Raw genomic sequence first — 18,608 nt, 5'->3', positions numbered from 1 at the left:
TATTGATGAAATAATGATCACTTGAGCTTTACAACATAAATTACATAAGCCAGGTTTATTTGTACAGGCAAATACATGATAAAAACATACACTCACTAATTATAATGGAATTAACATTAGATTTTGTAAAATGCCATCATCAAAATCATCGTATACCAACCTTGGGCATGTAAAGCAGTTAGCTTTACAGACTTTTTGTAAAATCCACTCAACACAGTACACACACATCAAAATGAACTATATGTTTTTGTCTTTGTTTTTTTTTTTTTTGTTTTTTTTTTTAAACTTTTTTCTGCTCTACAAAACTGCATTATCAGTGCATCTGTTAGAAGAGATCACTGAATAGTCCTGTGAAATCCATGCATTGTTTTGGTCTTTAATTTGGCGTGTTAGGGCCGCATTCTCAGTCTCAACCCCAATATAGCAGCTCTTGCCATTTTTATATTTTTATCCCACAAGGGCATTGTGCAGCGATGAATCGTCATGATGACGTAGGCTACCGTCCTACCATCCCCCTTACACCTTTACTGCGCTTGTAAAATGTGTATGTAATTCTACTACACGCCACTAGAGGTCTCATTCAGATTCCCTGCTATGGTTTGCAGCAGCTTCTCTCTTACCAGCCAGCAGTCTGCTCCCCTCCCTGCCTGCCTGTCTGCCTGCCTGGCTGCTTGCTTTCACTCCCGCCTCCTCCACTGGACTCAAATGCTAGTAATTCCCATAGGTTAGCTGCTATTGGAGTTTCAGTCAAATACAGAGAGTGAAACCGCATTGATCTCACCCCAGAATCACCCCGGAGGCACAAGCAGCGGAAACGGCTCTGGTATGTACATAACGGGGATGCTCGTTGACGTCTCCTTTCAAAAAATGATGACTGCTTTCCAATGCAGGGAGTGTATATTTTGAAAACAATCACCTGAAAATAACCGAAATATTTAGCTTAAAATTTTTAGCTAGGTGTAAAATGAAGATAGCTGCATGAAGCAGTGGCTGGTACTGTTGGGGCTAAGATGCGCCTGACTGTGTGAGGTTGTCATTGAGTAACGGGAAGGAAATCATTTCCCGTCATGCAGTAAGCGTAGCAGTTTTAAGCTAAAGCGGATTAAATATGCATACTTAGCAGCAACGTCGGCTTTAATATTTATCTAGTGAAAAATGGCTTATTAAAGTGTCATACCGGGGCCATTACGTGCCGTAAAATCGCCGAACCATTAGACACGTCCAGGTATATTGACTTTCCGTCTGTAACACAGAAGCGGTGGGTCGGCTGTCATCTTTAAGGGTTGTATAGACATTTTTAGTTCGCTTGTTATTGGATGTTATCAGCATATTCACTGTGGCATTCTTCTTTCTTATTGGTAGAACAAAAGAGGGCGACACTTTCTGGTTGTAAATTAGAGTTCTCCTTTAAGTTGTAAAGTTCTTTAAAAATATACAACGATGCATGTTTATAAATTAGTGCTTTACAAAATGAATAATGCCCTTTGAGCTATTTGATATTTTCCCAATCATAAACCTCATGGATCACCTGTCCTGCATGTCTTTTCATCCTCGAACAGCTATTGTCCATCTGTTTTCATTAACTCTTAGTTTCACCATCTCTGCTGAATAAAAGCATCTCCACAACATGAAGCTGGCACCGCCATGTTTCACATGTTCAGAGTAACCAGTTTTCTCCCACTCAAAGCGTTTTGATAGTTGGCAGAAAAATGCATTTTGCTCTGAGTTGACCAAAGCACACGGCTTGTGGCAAATGGGAATTCTGATTGTTTTCTTTCCACAATTGAGGCCATGTCGGTGAATACAAGTCCACCGAACTGGAACTCGAGTTACCGTAGTCCTTGGCTGCTTATTTTTTTTTTTTTATCAAAGCTGTAATTTTGAAGAGCTTACCTGGACAGCCATGACTTGGTAGGTTCAAAAATAAACTTGATTTTAACTTGTGTGGCCTTCATGATGCTGTTTCTTCTCCAACATCTGAGGCCTTCATGGAACAGGAGGGGTTTGCACTGTTGCCTTCTGGATTCAGATCCCAGCCAACCTGGGTTTTTTCTGCATGGTTTTGTTCATGTTCTACCCAAGTATGGTGGTTTCTCTCCGGATACTCCAAACTTCCTCTCTTACTGCAAAAAGAAAAAAGACTGTTACACTGTTAAAGACAGAGCTTAATTGATTAGTCCAAGCTGCACAAAGTGTGTGTGTGTGTGTGTGTGTGTGTGTGTGTGTGTGTGTGTGTGTGTGTGTGTGTGTGTGTGTGGATGGTTGTTTGCTCTGTGTGTCTCTGTGTTACCCAATTGGTAACCTGTCCGAATCCCACAATCAGCACCAGCAGCTATGTGGCTGCATAGAAGATTAATACTAATGTAAGCCACACTTTATTTGTAAAATAATTTTTCTTCTGTTCAAACATGCACTACTTTGCTTTGGTGTGGCTCATAAATCCCAGCAGATAATACATTAGAATAAAATTATTTAAAAAAAAAAGTTAAAGTGACATGCATACTTTTACAAGCCACTGCACCATCAAGGGTCATTATTCTGTAACCCAAGGCATCCACTGCAAAGGCTTCAAAGCCTTGTAAAACATACACATGGGAGTATTTATCAGCTGAGCAGGATGGCAGAGGAACATGCAAAAATCTAATTATTTTAAAACTGGCATGGGGAACCTTGCTTGTACATGTATGGAAAAGTTCAGACTATAAGTGTAGTCAAGCATTCCAACTGCTTGGAAATAATTGATGAGGTGAGTCATTCTTAGGTTTTAGGTGACATCCTGTGCTATCTGCTGGAACTGCTCAGCATTTTAGACCAGAGCTTAGAAAGTAGTTTTACTGTGACTCGCCATACAAACCTTGTTTTATTTTACTAGCTTGCGCGGCAAGACCAAAGGGATTTCACAGAAATGTGCTAAGTATCCCACAAGCAGGAGGCTCGCTGCAGGAGAAGGATACTTTTGTATCATCCCTGTGTGAGAGTTGTACCTTCATGTTGCAGTCTGCTGCAATCTGCAAACTGGAAGCAGTTGCTTTTTTTTTTTTTTCCCTCCACAGAATATTTTCCCAAAGTCATTTGGATGCTTTTGGTGAAATGTGAGAATGTGAAGTTAGTCAGCAATTATTCTTCTCTATTTTTTTTCTTCTAACAGCAAGAAAACTGAGATTGAGGCAAAAGCGTGAAGATAAAGAAATCCCCAGATGGTTTACAGAAACAAAGCCTCCATGTACTACCTGTGGAGTTGGAGGAAGGACCAAACTCTTCACCTTTCATCTGCACAAAGAGCCTTTTTCTAAAACATAAAAGCCTGACTCAACCTGATATCATTGGCCCGCAACAGGTGATTTCAAAAAGCACTGTTGTACTGTTTGAATGGCTGCAATATGATCTCAGAGCAGAGAATCAGTGACACAAAATGTGTTTCTATGCCCAGATCTGGCTCTAAAAACGGGTTGGGAGTGAGCTCTCATAAGTATGTACTACGTTTATAATCCTCATGTTGTAGGGAAGAGGAAATACTAATCAGATTTGAAAGATTTGAAATAGTAAATGTTATCCCTTGGTCCTGCACTGCTGTGTAAGACTAAAAATATTCAGTATCTCGTAAATATTTGCAGCACTGCAGTGAAGCATTAAGATAGGAGAACACAGATGGATGTTAGTCTGGAGGATTATTAAAAGCATTCCTTTTATAAACAACTATACGGCCAATATGGACACATTGTCATGGAGCTAAATCAAATAGTAGATTATGCATGAGTCATTTTATTACAATAGCCCTATTACATTACTTTCTGTTTATACCTCATGTCGACATATCTCAGACTCTGGATTCTTTGGCCATGGACCTGAGTAGACTGTGAAACCCTGAGTGGTTGTTATGACTGTCTTCTTATTTATTTTCTTGTACTTTACACATTATTTTATTCTGTATATATTTTCCCTTTTTGCCTGTTTTTAAATGTGGTAAATGAAAAAAATCCATAATGGCGTGAATCACACTTACATATTTTCTTAAAAATAACAAACAAACTAGTCAAGTCGTCCTTGCCAGCAAGAGCTGCCAAAAAAAAAAAAAAAAATCAGCTTTGTACGTAACTGTGTAAGTATTTTGGTCCTCTTTTCCTAGCAGAATTGTTTAAATTCAGCCACTTAAATTTGCAGAATATTTTCCCAAAATATGTGATTTTGGAAATTATGAGAATGTGATGTCTGTATTGGTTTTTGCCTTGGAAGTATCCCATGAATTACATTTTTGTTTGATCTCTTTCATAAGATAGTCATGAATGCTGACCTCAACAGAGACGAATGAAGCATACGTCACTTTAGATGTTGTTCTTTTGTGACTCCAGTCAAGTCATTGATGTGCTGTGTGGTGTAGCCACTCCTAGGAGAGTTCACCACTGATTTGTGTGTTGTCCATTTGTAGATAGTGGCTCTAAATCGTTTGTCCTGGAGTCCCTACGTCTTACAAATGGCTCTGTAAACATTTCCAAACAAATGGAGGTCAGTGGCTTTGTTTGTCATCTGTTCTTGAATATCTTTAGATTTGAAATTGATGTGTTGCTTTTTATCTACTTCATTCAGCCTGACATGAAGTGATTTCTTAATGCTAGACATCAGTCAGAAATCAAGCCAGTTATCTTTTCATAACAGTTCATATTATTGACAGTAATAGAAATATTAATAATACAGTGTAGCTCTACACAGATGGAGCTTTGCGTTAGATCTGACCTCTGTGATCTTGCAGCTCATAGCAGTATATCTGCAGAAACACACTTCTGCTGTTGGGAGCTCAGTGTGCAGTGTGTTAATGGAACCAGCTCATGTGAGACAGATGAACTGGCATCTACTGCCTGCACTGAGCTAATGAAGAGGCTGCGTTTGCTTTTCATTTTCTGTGCTGTCTTCCCTAGTCACATGGGTTCTTTATGAGTGCTGATTGCAACAAGGCTTTGTCACCATAGCCACTCACTTCCTTGTATCTTTAGCCAAACTTGAATGTCATTCACTCACCACGACCTTCACACAGTCAGCACTTAAGAAGAGAGGAGCCGCACTGGAGCTTAGATTGAGAAGGTATTTGCCTCTGGCTGGTTGATTTGTGTGAAATAAATATAATTTGCATCCAGTTTGTGTTGGAAATAAATCGAAATGGAACAGTCTGCAGATTCTTAAAGCTTGATTTCAGCTCTTCATGGTGAGATACCTTAAAGCAGTAGCTCTACCAACTACATCACTTCATCTTTAAATTATCCAGGCATTGATCCTGTTTACTTTCCCCTAATGCATCTGAGTGCAGACGTGCATCTGTCCATTTACTTAGCAGCCTCTATTTGCGACTGGCAGGCTGCCATAGGTTTTCAGTGTGGCTGCAATAGTGTGGAAATCAAATATGGGAATCATCAGACTTTTCTATTTAAAATAAGCAAATGATGCCACTTGAAATGAAATATATTTAATTTAAATCCACCTCATTATTCAGACTTAAAAACCGTGAACTTAACTGATGGCCATGAAACATACTTGTATTTGGTGTGTTTAATATTAAATGTCTTTGCATGTACAAATTACTGTGTTTTAATCATTTATACTGGATGTTCTCTAACTGGCAGGAACATGTTATCATATTTACATGTCATATCTTAAAGAAAGAGTCAACAGTCTTATTGAATAACTTGTTGTGATGAACAAGGGTCACAAACTGGACTGCAGTCTTTCTCAGCACCATCATTGTGTGTTAGCTCTTTAATCAGCTGCATCCAATAGCTGCTTTAGTAGGTTGGCTAAAGTTAAGTTCAAGGTTCTGCACTGGTTGCATAATCACTTATTGTGTGCTCATCAGTACTTATCAGCTCCTGTGGTGCAAACATAAAAAAATGACCTTTGTTTAGAAATGTTCAAGAAAGCGAGATTTTTTTAGGTCTCCCGTGAACTTCAAGTTCTTGTTGCCATCAGCTATTTTGTCATTAAGCAGCTGCATGGCTATTCAGCAATTTATTGATAGAAAAATTATGTTTTTGTAAAGAAAATAATGTAATTTCTATGAAATATTTTCAAAGATGCTACATCATCATATATTTATGCCTTGCTCTGTTAGTGGACGTGACTCAAAAGGCTCTGTTTTTCCAGAAAATCACCTTTTACTTATGGAAACACACAGAAATAAGTCACAATCAGAAAGGCTGATTGTGATTTATTTGTTTTATACTTTCGAGACTTTAGGGTTTTCTTGCTCTAAAATGTAACAATCCTGTTGATTTTACTTCAACGCAATGCAGGAATATGCTACATTCGGGTATAGAGCAGTTTAGTGAGATTGTAACAGATTCCTTGGAGCCTTGGTTGATGAGTTGTTGTTTTTTTTTGTTTTTTTCCGTGGACACTTCACAGTGGACCTAGTTGTGTCCAAATACAGAGTCTGATTGTCACGACAGGACACTGCAGCCAGGCTTTGGCTTGGGGACATGTCCAAGCGCAGATGCAGTCGTGTGGATTAAAGTCGACAAGTAATGTTGATGGCATGGTGGAGAAGGATGGAGACGTCAGCTTCACGCTGCATATCACGAGGCGACAGGAATCTGGACTACCGCTACATTTAGTCTTTGGCGCATGGTTATTCAGCGGTCTAAAAAAATGAAGTGCTGAGTACGGAGTTAACACGTGTTTGTTCATGGGGAAGTAACTGTCAGAGAACAGAAACTAAAAGAACATGCTGTGAAATGAAAATTTAGGCTAAATGTCACCGCTGTGAGAGAAAACAGAGCTAGATGTGCAGCAGAGACACACTCTCAGTGACCTCCTCTGAACCGTCTCTCTGCTCCTCCTTCCTCCACCCCTGGAGCAGCCAGTAAAAGCCCCCCATCCACCTAAACACACCAGATGCTGCTGCGCTCAGTGCCAGCTAAGGTTACCATGAACCTAAAACATCCACTCCTGCTGTTGAGTCTCCCAGAAAGAAGATCTGGGAGAATTTAGGACATTACACACACACACACACACACACGCACACTCACACACACACTTCACACTGCAAACCCACCAGTCAGCAAAGATCTGAGATGTAAAAGCTGCTTTTACTGAGTCGTGACTTGTGACTGAGAGAGAAATGTTGGGGGAGGGCTGGTGGGAAGGAGGGAGGAGGAGAGCAGAGGCAGGTTTTGATTGGTGTATGGAGGGGTGGAGAGAAATAAAGGGAAATTGGAAGCATCTTTTCACAGTTAAGACCCTCTGCGTCAAAAAAATAGTGACACACATCTCGTTTTTTTCCCCCCCTGTTTTCTGTCTGCATGCCGCATCTGAGGCAGGCAGATTTAGCTGTGCTTGTTTTGCTCCAGTTTCCCAGCAAAAGCGTGTTTGCATAAAGCACGAGGCTTCAAGGTCACATGATGAACAGATGCTGTGGTGGTTAGAGTTGTTTTACCGAAACCATTATAGCTTTATGTTAGGAAAACTGTCAGAAACATTTCCTTCTGCAGCAGGACTGCTTACAGCGCTCTTAGCATCTACTGTTCATTGAGGAAATGTGTCTTTTTTGCAGTTAATGCAAGAAATTTGCTGTGTTTAGCTTTGGAGTTTTTTTTTTTCTTTTTACATACCTTAGCAATCGCCTCATTGTGCATGCAAATGAACGACAGTCACTGGCATCAGGCCTTGTTAGTAACAGTTCTGGTTGTTAAGATGTTTTCATTATAACAACCTTCAGGATACAGGATACAGTTCAGGCATTTTTCTCCCATTTATTTATTTCCATTTTTTTCTCTGAATAATTGTTTCCAGGTATCGCCTATCACTATGAAAGAACTAGCACCATGTCTGATTGTAGCCACAGTGGTAATGAAATGAAGCGAATTGATTGGTTATTTCTTCAAATATCTGTTGGGAATCTGGAGTCTTCATTTTGCAAAGCCGATGATTTTTTCTTACAGATTTAGAGCTATTATAGTTCCTTTTTGAGTGAGTTTCTCTGTTTAACACTTTCAGATATTGTAGTTCTGAAGCTCTTCCGTTACCTATTAGCAATGAACATCATTGATTGGTGTCCTGTAATCTTCTCTAACCTCCACAATGATATTCTAGTCGGACCAAACCTAATCCATGTTGATCTGTCACAGTCTTAGCTTTAAGATTGTTGAAGAACCAAAGATTAATCCTTAAGAATGCTGATAAAATGTAATTCTCTTATCTAGATTTTCAGGCTACTGCGCTTCATTTACTGGGAAATAGGCTGATGATGTTCACTAAATTCAGTATATGCTCCACTGTGGCAAACATTTTAAAATGTATAAGCTCAAAACTCCAATGTGGATATTTAGAGTTGAATAAAACTCTCACATGTACTTTGGGTACCTATTTTGTGGAAAGAAAGTTGGAAAGCTGCCCTGGTGTTAAAATGTTGGAGAAATTGAGTATGTACTTAACAATTTTTGTGCATTTTGTTTTTGATAGTTTTTCATTACTCCTAGTTGAATAGACTGTAGAATCACTGCCTGCTTCGTGCTATTTTAGTGCTTGTTGCGAAAGAAACTCTGTTTTGAAATGTTTGTTGTCGGTGTGCTGGTCCTGTTTCCTGTTGGGATATTTCTCTATCAGAATCACTTTACTCAAGCAGCTTTTTCTCTCTTTTCTGCCAGACTTACTTGAAGCAACAACAACTGGATTAAATCGAGTGGGAAAACAAGGGACCACACCACTTTGTCTCACTAAGACAGCGGAACGCCACAGGAATTATCATCTCAAAGAAAACAAACATCTCCAGAGTGACCAGCTAACCAACGTGTTTTACTGCGACCAGCCGGGGGTTCAGATAAATGGCTGATAAACAGATCAGGTAAAGATGTCTGGGAATCATGATGTTTTAATGATTTTGTGACATTTTCTTTTTCCTTTCTTTCTTGTAACTTCTTTTCTTCGGTCTTCCGTTTCATGCAGTTTGCCTGCCAAATTGATCAATGGAGGGATTGCCGGGATTGTCGGAGTGACCTGTGTGTTTCCCATTGACCTGGCCAAGACTCGCCTGCAAAACCAGCAAAATGGATCTCGCCTTTACACCAGCATGTACTGTATAGAAGCTCTTGCCTTAAATCCCAACAGAGTTTACAGTTGTGTCATATTCAGAACTGATCTGTGTCGTCTTGCATCTTGTCCAACAGCACATGACCCCTGTTGTTGTTGTTGTTGTTGTTTTCTTTCAGGTCAGACTGCCTTATTAAGACCATTCGATCAGAGGGGTATTTCGGGATGTACAGAGGTATGTCTAACACTTTTCCTTTAAACTCTGGAACACACAGTTTTTTTCTTCATGGCTTTCTGTCGTTTTTATCCTCCTAGGAGCTGCGGTGAACCTAACGCTAGTTACACCAGAGAAGGCTATCAAATTGGCTGCTAATGACTTCTTCAGGCATCACCTCTCCAAGGATGGGTGAGGCATCAAAGTGCTGAGAGCCTGACTTACGTTCACCTTCTCCTCTAATTCACTCTGAAGATTACTGCCGTGTTTACTCACATATCTATAGCCGAACATATTAGCTGCCTGCACTTCCACCCCAAGGTTAATCCTTCACCTTTTTGTCCTCTTCTCGAATACTCAGAGGATTTTAAGATGCTACGAACTGTGTGGCTTATAATGTGTCTTGTTAAAGACACATTATAAATAAATGTCCATGTAATTCTATGTAATTTCCCAATGTAAGGTAGCATATAATTGTTAAATTTTTCTGAATCACAAACTTTGGGGTTTTCTTTTTTTTTTAAACCGTAACGCTCAAAATTACAAGAAATAAAGACTTGAAATACTCTGTGTGTGATAAAACGATGTAGTTTATACATTTCACTTTCTGAAATTAACTTTTTCATGATATTCTAATTTTTGTATAACGTTCATTCCCCTTTACATTTCTGCATTTCTTTGTGTGGCTTGTCGCATAAGAACCCAATAAAATACATTGAAATTTGTATTTGTAAGGTGTAGAAAGTAAATAACCCAAAAGTAGTTCAAAGAGTATTAATACTTTTGCAAGGCACTAACAGTAAAGTCACTTATATGTGAGCTCGCAACACTCTGAACAGAAATCTGGTCAACAGGTAACAAATAATGGTTTCATATCTCAAACATTAGCAACCATTACCTACCTGGTTTTACTGAAAGCAAGAAACCATTGTCCGCCCCTAAAAGCTGCATGCACCGATAAACCCGAAGCTTTCTAGGACATCTATCTCAATCTCCATGGAAACAAACATGCAGGCTGATGAATGATTGACTTGTCTGGTCCCAGTTGCTCTCCTTGTGAATTATTAATCTGTTCCTGTTCCTCACATGTTGATACAGAAGACAAAGATTAGCATTACAAGAACAAGCAGTACCTTCTTCTGCTTTCAAGGATGTTAAGAAGTAAAGTTGAAGTTTGCATTTTATCTTTCTTTTCCTCCTCAGGAAGCTCACTCTGGTCAAAGAGATGCTGGCTGGGTGTGGAGCGGGCACATGCCAGGTAAATGAGGACAAGGCTGGCGTAGCTTCAATTGCACCCTCGTTTCCTCCATCTGAAACTCCTGACTTAAGCACACTCAGGTTGACTCAGGCTGCTGCCTCATTTGTCTCTGTCCCTGCAGCTGCAATCAGCCACAACCACATTAATGCGGGACATGTTAGTCAAAGAAACACGCTTAGAGTCTGTAGATGGTGTGATCTGGGTCTGATAGTGAACTGCAATGCTCTGTTCTGTTCTAATGAGGGATCTTCAGTCACTGTAAGGCTAGCAGGCAGGAAGATACACGGCCAGCTGTGTAGATGTGTGTGATCAGATAGGAGACATTTGTGAGAGTGCTTAGCCACGTGCGCTGAGTGAGTGAGTCCGAAGAAAATGCTTCTCGTCAATGAGGGCAAAGACTTCAAGCCTTAGCACTCTGATTAGATTAAGTGCAGCAGATCTTGGATTACCATTGTGGCTGAGAACGTGGTCGTCTCACCCTTAATCTAGTTAACTAGTTACTATGGTGTAGCTACAGGGAAGGCCGAGGCTTGACATTGAGCCAATTGGTGCCAGTAGATTTACTCCAGACACACACACACTCCTCCAGTCTCACTCAGTATTTATCTAAACACAGTTGAGTGAAAAAGTCTTCAGACCACATTTGTCATGTTGCAACCGTCAAATTTTATCTTTTTAATTGAGATTTTATTTAAAAAACTAACACTAAGTGGTGCATAGTTGAAAACTGGAAGGAAAATAGGAAAGGTTTTTCAAAAAGCCTCACAAATAAAAGTGTAATGCAAAGGTTTTATTACTCTTCACGGGCCAGATGGATGAGGCCATGACTGGATCAGTGATCAGGGGTAATGGTGTGGGTGGGGTGACACAGTTAAAGATGTGCTGTTTGAACCTTTTCTGGTTGAAGATGGATTCAAAATCAATCCCCAAACCTGCTGCTAATTTTTAAAAGACACTTTCGTCAAACAGAGGTGCAGAAATAAGTCTGCATCTTTCAAAACGACAATCATTTTTATGCAGGACAATGAATCCAAGTACAGTAAAGGCGTCACATTTGAAAGACTTATAACATGGCCACTTCCTCACTTAACCTAACTAAAAACTGAGACGGTTCTTAAACAGGAGTGAAGGAAAACAGGCAATCTCTCTGACGTGTCTGAATAAAAAGTTGATCAGCAACAGATCAGAGAAACTTGACAGACTTCATAAATGAAAAAGTTTTATCACTGTTATTGAAAATAAGGAGGGCTATATTTGTCAATGATTCTTTTTTTATAGTAAGAAATGTTTATGGAAAAGTTTTAACTTGTTTGTTTATAATTCTCACTAAAACAGATAAAAATAGGAGAAAAAAATGTATGTTTTTATTTAGATGTGCAATAACTCTGTCTAGCTGCCCAACAATTTTGCACAAATAAATATTCACCTAAGAAAGCCAAAACCTCACTTTTAGTTGCTTAAAGATTTATGTTTGAGGTTTATTAAAATTCTGGATTAACAGAGCACTGCAGTTGGTGATTAATAAAAATAATCCTTTCATACCTGCTTTTTCATAACTCTAACTCTGACCTATCTGCTGTGTGCCTTGGTCTTCACGCTACTGTTTAACACTATTATACTCTAGCAATCCTTTAAAACTTTCACAAAACAGCTGTATTTATACTAAGGTTAAACTAAATCATTAAGGTGGACTGGAATAAAGTGGAATAAAACTAATAAATCTGTCTTCAGATATTTCTTGGTCTGGTCTTCACCTTGGTCAGTGGTGGTCGGGTTTCAGCCTACTTGACCATGGCCATGTCTCTAAGCTCTAAACATCTTTTACTTCTAGCTACTAGAGGCAGGTTATAGTCATGGAAAAGGACAGTGCTGAAAGATAATGGCTTCCTTGTAGCTTAACACTTTATTCTTCTTTTCTTTGTCAACATGTTTCTTGCGACCCTTTTGACTATTTGCAACCAAACGTCTGATAGTTCTGTGATCACGCCCCGATATCTTATAAATTTCAAGAGTCTTCACTGCTCTGACAGACTTTTGGTGATGTTTGACTTTTCAGAGTTGGTTAAATCTCCTTTTTTGGCCCATTTTGCCTAAAGAAAGAAGCTGCTTAATAATTATGCACACCTTGATATAAAATGTTAGGCGACACAATCCTTCATTACACAGATGCACATCACCTGTTATGGTTAAATGCATTAGGCATTCAAGTTCATCCAGCTTGGAGCTACAAAATATGACATGGTGAAAATACTCACTTACACCTGCAAGACATGGCCGTCCGCCTAGACTGTGAAGTTCACACATCTGGCCTTAAGAAGAAGTATAGTGCTGAAACAAACCCAAAACAATTCTTACAGGGAACACAGCAGACATAAAAATGCTCTGGTCAGATGAGACCATAATTTTGTGTTGCATGTTTGAAAACCAACTCCGCTCATCAGCCTGAACACACCATCATGTTCTTGACATACGGTGATGTTGGCATCTTGTCCTGGGAATCTTTTCCATTAGCAGACGCTGGGAAACCAGTTTAATGATGTTGGGAAGACGAATGAAACCAAGCACAGAGAAAAGAAGAATACCTACCACAGCCTACAAGAAACTTAATAATGGAGGTTCACCTGCCAACAGGACAACAACCCTAAACACACAGACCCAGCAACAAGGCTGTGGTCAAAGTCTAAATCTAAATCCAACTGAAAATCTGATGCCCTCCATCTATTCAGGCTAAAATTGAGCTAACTTGGCAACAAGAAGATGGAAAATGGCAGTTTAGATGTGCAGAACTGGTAGAGACATACCCCCAAGACTTGCAGCTGCAACTCGGGTATTGACTCAGGCGGCCTTAATACAAACCGATGCCAGATGTAAAAACCATATTACCTGTTCAGTTAATGATTATAAGCTGATTTGTTGTGGTCTATTAGGTAAAACTTCAATAAAATAATTTGAGGGATGTGACACTGACTTGACAAAATGTGGAAAAGTTCAAGTAGCACTCTAAATGTCTACTTTTTGAGAGACAAAGCTCGCGCTGCATGCGTGGATGCTTTGTTTGACAAGTTTTATTTCTGTTTCTTCACAGGTTATTGTAACAACTCCTATGGAGATGTTGAAAATCCAGCTGCAGGACGCAGGGAGGCTCGGTAAGAGGAAATGGGACATTCTTTTCAATACCACAGCTTTAAATGTCATTAGGAAAGAGTGCCCTCGTGTGGTGTTGTTAGAGAATACACATACACGTTTCGCTTTGGATAGCGTTAGGAGCTTGACATGTACTTTGCTTCTCATGGGCTTTAGCTGCTCAGAGGAAGCTCATGCCAGAGACGGTGGCAGCAGGAACTGTGGAGACAAAGTCCCCGACAGCCATGCAGATCACCAGACAACTACTGAGGGAAAAGGGTATTGCTGGACTCTATAAGGGCCTCGGTGCCACACTGCTCAGGTAAATTAGTGACAGTTTCTCCAACAAACTCTTATCCATTGTCCATGTCCAGGCCTGACTCGTCTTTTTGTTGCGCATGCAGGGACGTTCCTTTCTCCATCATCTACTTCCCCCTTTTTGCTAATCTGAATAACCTGGGGAAGAAAGACGCGGAGGGCCCCGCTCCTTTCTATGTGTCGTTCATATCAGGCTGCGTTGCAGGAAGCACAGCGGCTGTTGCAGTCAACCCCGTTGATGGTGAGCTGCCGTGTTTTGATGCATTTTCAGCAGCGTGCACGCCGATACTTGACGTTCACAGTCTACCCTGGGCTTGCTGAATTGCAGTGATAAAGACTAGACTTCAGTCCCTGACTCGAGGAAGCACAGAAGACACGTACTCTGGAGTGATCGACTGTATCAGGTGACCTCATTATGTCTGTACAGCTTAAGCAAGTGTGAAGTCTTCATTATTATCTCTGTGGGCAGATTATTAATGCTGCTCCTTTTGTTCTGGTGTAAGTAATGACTTATGTCTTCTCCAGGAAAATCATGCGCAACGAGGGTCCGTCAGCCTTCCTGAAGGGAGCCTACTGTCGCGCCCTGGTCATCGCGCCTCTGTTCGGCATCGCCCAGGTCGTCTACTTCCTGGGCGTGGGCGAATACATCCTCAGCTTCTTGCCTAAGAAAAACAACTAAGACGCACCTCTGTTCCGCCTTCCCTCCCGCGATGCGTTACATCAGCTCCTTGAGGATTCGTCTGATTATTAGAGGTTTTTTTTTTTTTTTTTTCTTTTGGATCTCATTTATTTTTGTTTTTAAATTGTTGTGCTGAATGTTCAAAAAGTTCAGAAAGGGAGCCTTTGTTTTGCCAAGATGCCTGTGGCAGCGCACAAGTTTCCAGTTGGCAAGCTACGCCACAGCAGCTTTCTGGAAATCATGCTACGAACAGAGGTCTGTAATTAAATGATTTTATTCTACTTTTAAATATGATTGTCAATCTTAGCAAATTAGATGTACTGCCCTTGGCTGTAGCAGCTCTTGCAAGCCGTTCAGTAATGCCCTTTGGAGGCTTCATTACCCTTTTAATATCAGAACATCCCATTGCATTCGATGTGAAATCCCCATTTTTCCACTGCCCTGAATTGAGCAATAAAGTCAAAATCTTCTGTTAGAAATATATAGAAAATCTGGAGTAGGCATGGGCCAGCATGAAATTCTCATGGAATGACAACTTTGTGTACAAATACCATGTTATTACTGCTTTAGACATAAATTCTGAAACAATTCATACAATTCTTTTAATTTGAAGCAGACAATGCTACTCCTGCTAACATGATACTACAATGAGTTATGATATTGTTAAATAGCAAATATTTTACGATTAAAAATGTTAATCTTTTATTGATAATTAGACACAAGCAAATATGCAAGGATTTAGCTTTATGTAGAACATTATGTAGAACATGAATTATACTTTTGTGGTTTTGTTGTTTAGAGAGAAACGATAGGGATCTGATAATGTTATTGGTTAATTAGCTATCCTGCAACCGGCTGCTGAACAGACATACCAAAGTGTGACAACAAGTCAAAATCATTTGGCTTTCACGAACAGCAAATTTTGTTCTTTCTTGAACACAAGGGCAAAAGGTAGCGGCCTTTTTCAGCCAGCTGACCAACAGCGTGCAGAAACAGTTTGGGGAGGGAAAATGTGTTGTTGTTTCCATGGCTCCTCGTTAGAAAGACTTTAAGTTGAAATCACTGTATAATGTAAATCTTCAGTGAGTTTTAAGCTGTAACCTTTTAAAAACCATGCTAATACATTGATTTCAGTAACCAGCCCATGCCTAATCTGGAGCTTTAATGGCTTTCTTAAAAAAAAAAGAAAAAGAAAACGACAAACAGACTTTATGTAATGAGAGAATACTAAACAGTGGGAGTCTGGTTCATGCCAAGTCCCAGGGCAGTGTGTTGATGTGATACCGGCTCACTCCCTGTGATCTTTCCAGGGAATCCACTTCCCTTCTCCTGTACAGTAAGTGGCTGTAATGAACTCAGCGGTTCGGCTCAGAGCAGGCTTTGACTGCCTTGGCTTTTTAAGGAGATCAGGTTCCATCTGATATTCAGCTTAGCCACAGTGGTTCTACTGTTTGGCCTCCCAGAACAATGTTTTTTTGTTCTCACACCATGCAACTTCTGATTATTGTGAACTGCCACAAACTATGTGTTTCTGAAGTTTAAATTCGAAACAAAATCACAGCTGAGTGATCATCGAGGGGATTGCTTTTGAGCTTTAAGACCCCTGTGTGCTGAAATGTTCTGCAATCTACGATTTACTGTGGGTTTCTAGATGGTCACACATCATGCTGTGAAACCTGTAGATGCAGACTTATTGTTTTTTTTGTTTGTTTTTTTTGTTTACACAAGAGTTTGCTCTTCATTTTCCGGCTTTGTCCAAACTTGCATTCAGTGGCAGGACCCAAAGAGCTAATGAAAAACCTTTTCATTCATCTGAAAAGTCAGACCAGTGCGCGCTCAGTGTTGTGCGATTTGTACCAAACATTTCTGCTCATTTGCTTTAGAGGTTTTGTTTGCTTTAAGCCGCCGGGCGTAAAAAAAAAAGGAAAAAAAAAAAAGAACAGCCCTGTCGTATCTTGTTTATGCATCACAACACTGAGGCGCCCCGCCATTGATGTAACTAGTCGGAGATCAAGGTGACTTTGATGTGTGTTATCCAATCACATTCCTTCCTTGCTCCCACTGGTCAAGCAGCTCTTCAATTGTTCTGTTGCACTTCTGATGCAACTTTTTCAGTGTGATATCATTTGTGGGAGTGAGCTTTATTTATAGATATTCCCTCCTAGAAGCAGTATAGTGTTATATATTTGTATGTGCATTTTTTTTTTAGTGTTATATTGTCTACTTTGTTATCTATATTGTACATATTCAGATGAAATTAACTCTGTCTTAGAATTTATTGTTTTTGTTTTGTACATTATGGCTTATTTGCACACCTACCTCTCCACCTTCCCCATTCAATTCATATTGTGGTGATTTTATGTTAGAATGACAAGTCAAATGATGGAACATCAGAGAGTTTTTTTTTATTATTATTACTGTGCGCCAAGGAGAACACTAGCTGATCTTCAGATGGATTTTTTTTTTTTTTTTTTTTGGAGGTGCCATTTTTTTGGAGGTGCCATTTTCCCCGGACTGTGGGTTCAGCCACTTGTTTGAACATAGGACCAAATGAAGAATCTTACTGCTGAAGTTTAGCTTCCAGTGAATGACACAACGATAAATAAATGCACACTGAGAAAGACGAGCTCTGAGGAAGGCGTTATGTTAACACGTGCGTCTAAATGGTGCTTCTTCTACGAGGCTGCTGCACTACGACAGAGGCTGCACTAAAAACCGAGGCGGTGCCGCCCGAGTCAAGCGCGGGCTAAACTCGGCCTCTCTCCACGTCTTACTGTAACCGAAAGCCATAAATCAGGGAGGAGGCCGCTAGACACCGAGTGGCACCTTTCAACAGTGGAAGCAGACAATAAGTCTGAGGGAGGTGAAAAAGGCAAAAAGACTCATTTAAACTTGGCTTTATTATTATTATTAATATTATTTTTCTTTGACATTCCGACTTGATTTTACATGCATTTCTGTTCAGAAGTTTGCATGCAGTTATGGGCGTAGATTTCATTTAACTTTTCTTCTTCCAGGTTGGAGAGATGATACTTTGTACAACTATGGTTTTTAAGAACAAGAATTGGGTGCTTAGTACGTATTTTTAACGTGGGTCTAAATCCACACAGGGTCAAAACTACACACTGTATTGGTTAAATGCTCCAGCAGCACAAGCAGCAAAGCAGACCCTCAGCGTGATGCTGCCTTGGAGCTGTCAGGGATGTCACGTTGACTCCTCTTAGCATTCTTCTTAGTGTTGTGATAAAACTAACAATAAGCTTCTGGGAAGGCCCTGATATCAACTCTGCTGCAGCTACGAGAGTGATTCTTTAATGTGGGAACTTTACAAGCCAATACCAACACTGATCAGACATCTAGAATTATGCCAGAAGCTTGTTGAAGGCCTTGGAAAACTTCTAAGTGACTCAAGACATTTCTCCAAATACAAATAATAAGACAGAGAGAGAATCCACAACGTTTTCAAAACTGTAAAACTAGTTTCGTGATCTATCATCGTTCCAACCTGGAAAAGAGAAGAGCTGAGATGCGTCATTAAAAAGCCCAATGTCAAACATTTCTGCTCTTAAGTAAGTGAATGTAAAGTTCTGTCCGGAACCTGTATGCTGTGATTATGGTGAGACGGTCTGTTGTAGTGTTGTTGGTATTACTGCTCGATTTACTTCCAAACCTCATCCCTCCTCCTTCTCCCTCTTTAGATTGTTTTCATCGGTTTTCAGCTGAATCTCAAAGTTCTTCTTGCTTTGTTTTTGTTTTGTTTTTCATCCAGCTGTGAATTGTTTCACCGACCTTGTGCATTCGATTGTGTGTGTGCGCGTGTGTGTCTGATAGTGTAGTACTGTAGTTGAAGTGTAGTTGTTGGCGTGCTACGGTTTCTCTTTTTTTCTCTCTCTGTTTACTCCCTCTGTGTGTGTGTTTTTTTTTTTTTTTTTTTTTTTTTTCACAACCCCCCCCCACAAGTGGGGGGGGGGGGGGAAAAAATTTTAAAAAAAACAAAATATCTT

The 18,608-nt window shown here is 39.9% G+C and overlaps 1 protein-coding gene across 2 annotated transcripts; it reads left to right on the top strand.

Annotated features, from left to right (window-relative positions):
- Positions 1–595: 595 nt before the first annotated feature.
- On the top strand, positions 596–16,526 carry LOC106936494 (mitochondrial glutamate carrier 1-like). 2 transcript variants are annotated; one of them, XM_015017549.1, is made up of 12 exons: positions 596–823; positions 3,149–3,337; positions 8,631–8,827; positions 8,929–9,054; positions 9,192–9,247; positions 9,328–9,418; positions 10,430–10,484; positions 13,570–13,630; positions 13,785–13,929; positions 14,012–14,166; positions 14,254–14,329; positions 14,451–16,526. In XM_015017549.1, exons 3-12 carry the CDS (start codon positions 8,808–8,810, stop codon positions 14,602–14,604), a joined length of 939 nt encoding a protein of 312 aa, XP_014873035.1. In that variant the 5' UTR covers positions 596–823; positions 3,149–3,337; positions 8,631–8,807; the 3' UTR covers positions 14,605–16,526. The 2 variants fall into 2 exon arrangements, with proteins under 2 accessions (XP_014873035.1, XP_014873034.1); XM_015017548.1 differs by lacking the exon at positions 3,149–3,337.
- Positions 16,527–18,608: the final 2,082 nt, after the last annotated feature.

This window comes from Poecilia latipinna, unplaced genomic scaffold, assembly GCF_001443285.1.
Source record: "Poecilia latipinna isolate Pla-1442-1.1 unplaced genomic scaffold, P_latipinna-1.0 Scaffold2157, whole genome shotgun sequence".
In the NCBI taxonomy this organism is placed as follows: domain Eukaryota; kingdom Metazoa; phylum Chordata; class Actinopteri; order Cyprinodontiformes; family Poeciliidae; genus Poecilia; species Poecilia latipinna.
The sequence above is the reverse complement of the archived record's forward strand: the minus strand, read 5'-3'. Positions and strand labels throughout refer to the sequence as shown.

Coding starts and splice junctions, on each gene's coding strand:
- LOC106936494 (XM_015017548.1), top strand. CDS start 8,808: ATGGCTGATAAACAGATCAG. Junction 9,419..10,429: donor CATCACCTCTCCAAGGATGG/GTGAGGCATCAA, acceptor TTTCCTCCTCAG/GAAGCTCACTCTGGTCAAAG. Junction 10,485..13,569: donor GTGGAGCGGGCACATGCCAG/GTAAATGAGGAC, acceptor GTTTCTTCACAG/GTTATTGTAACAACTCCTAT.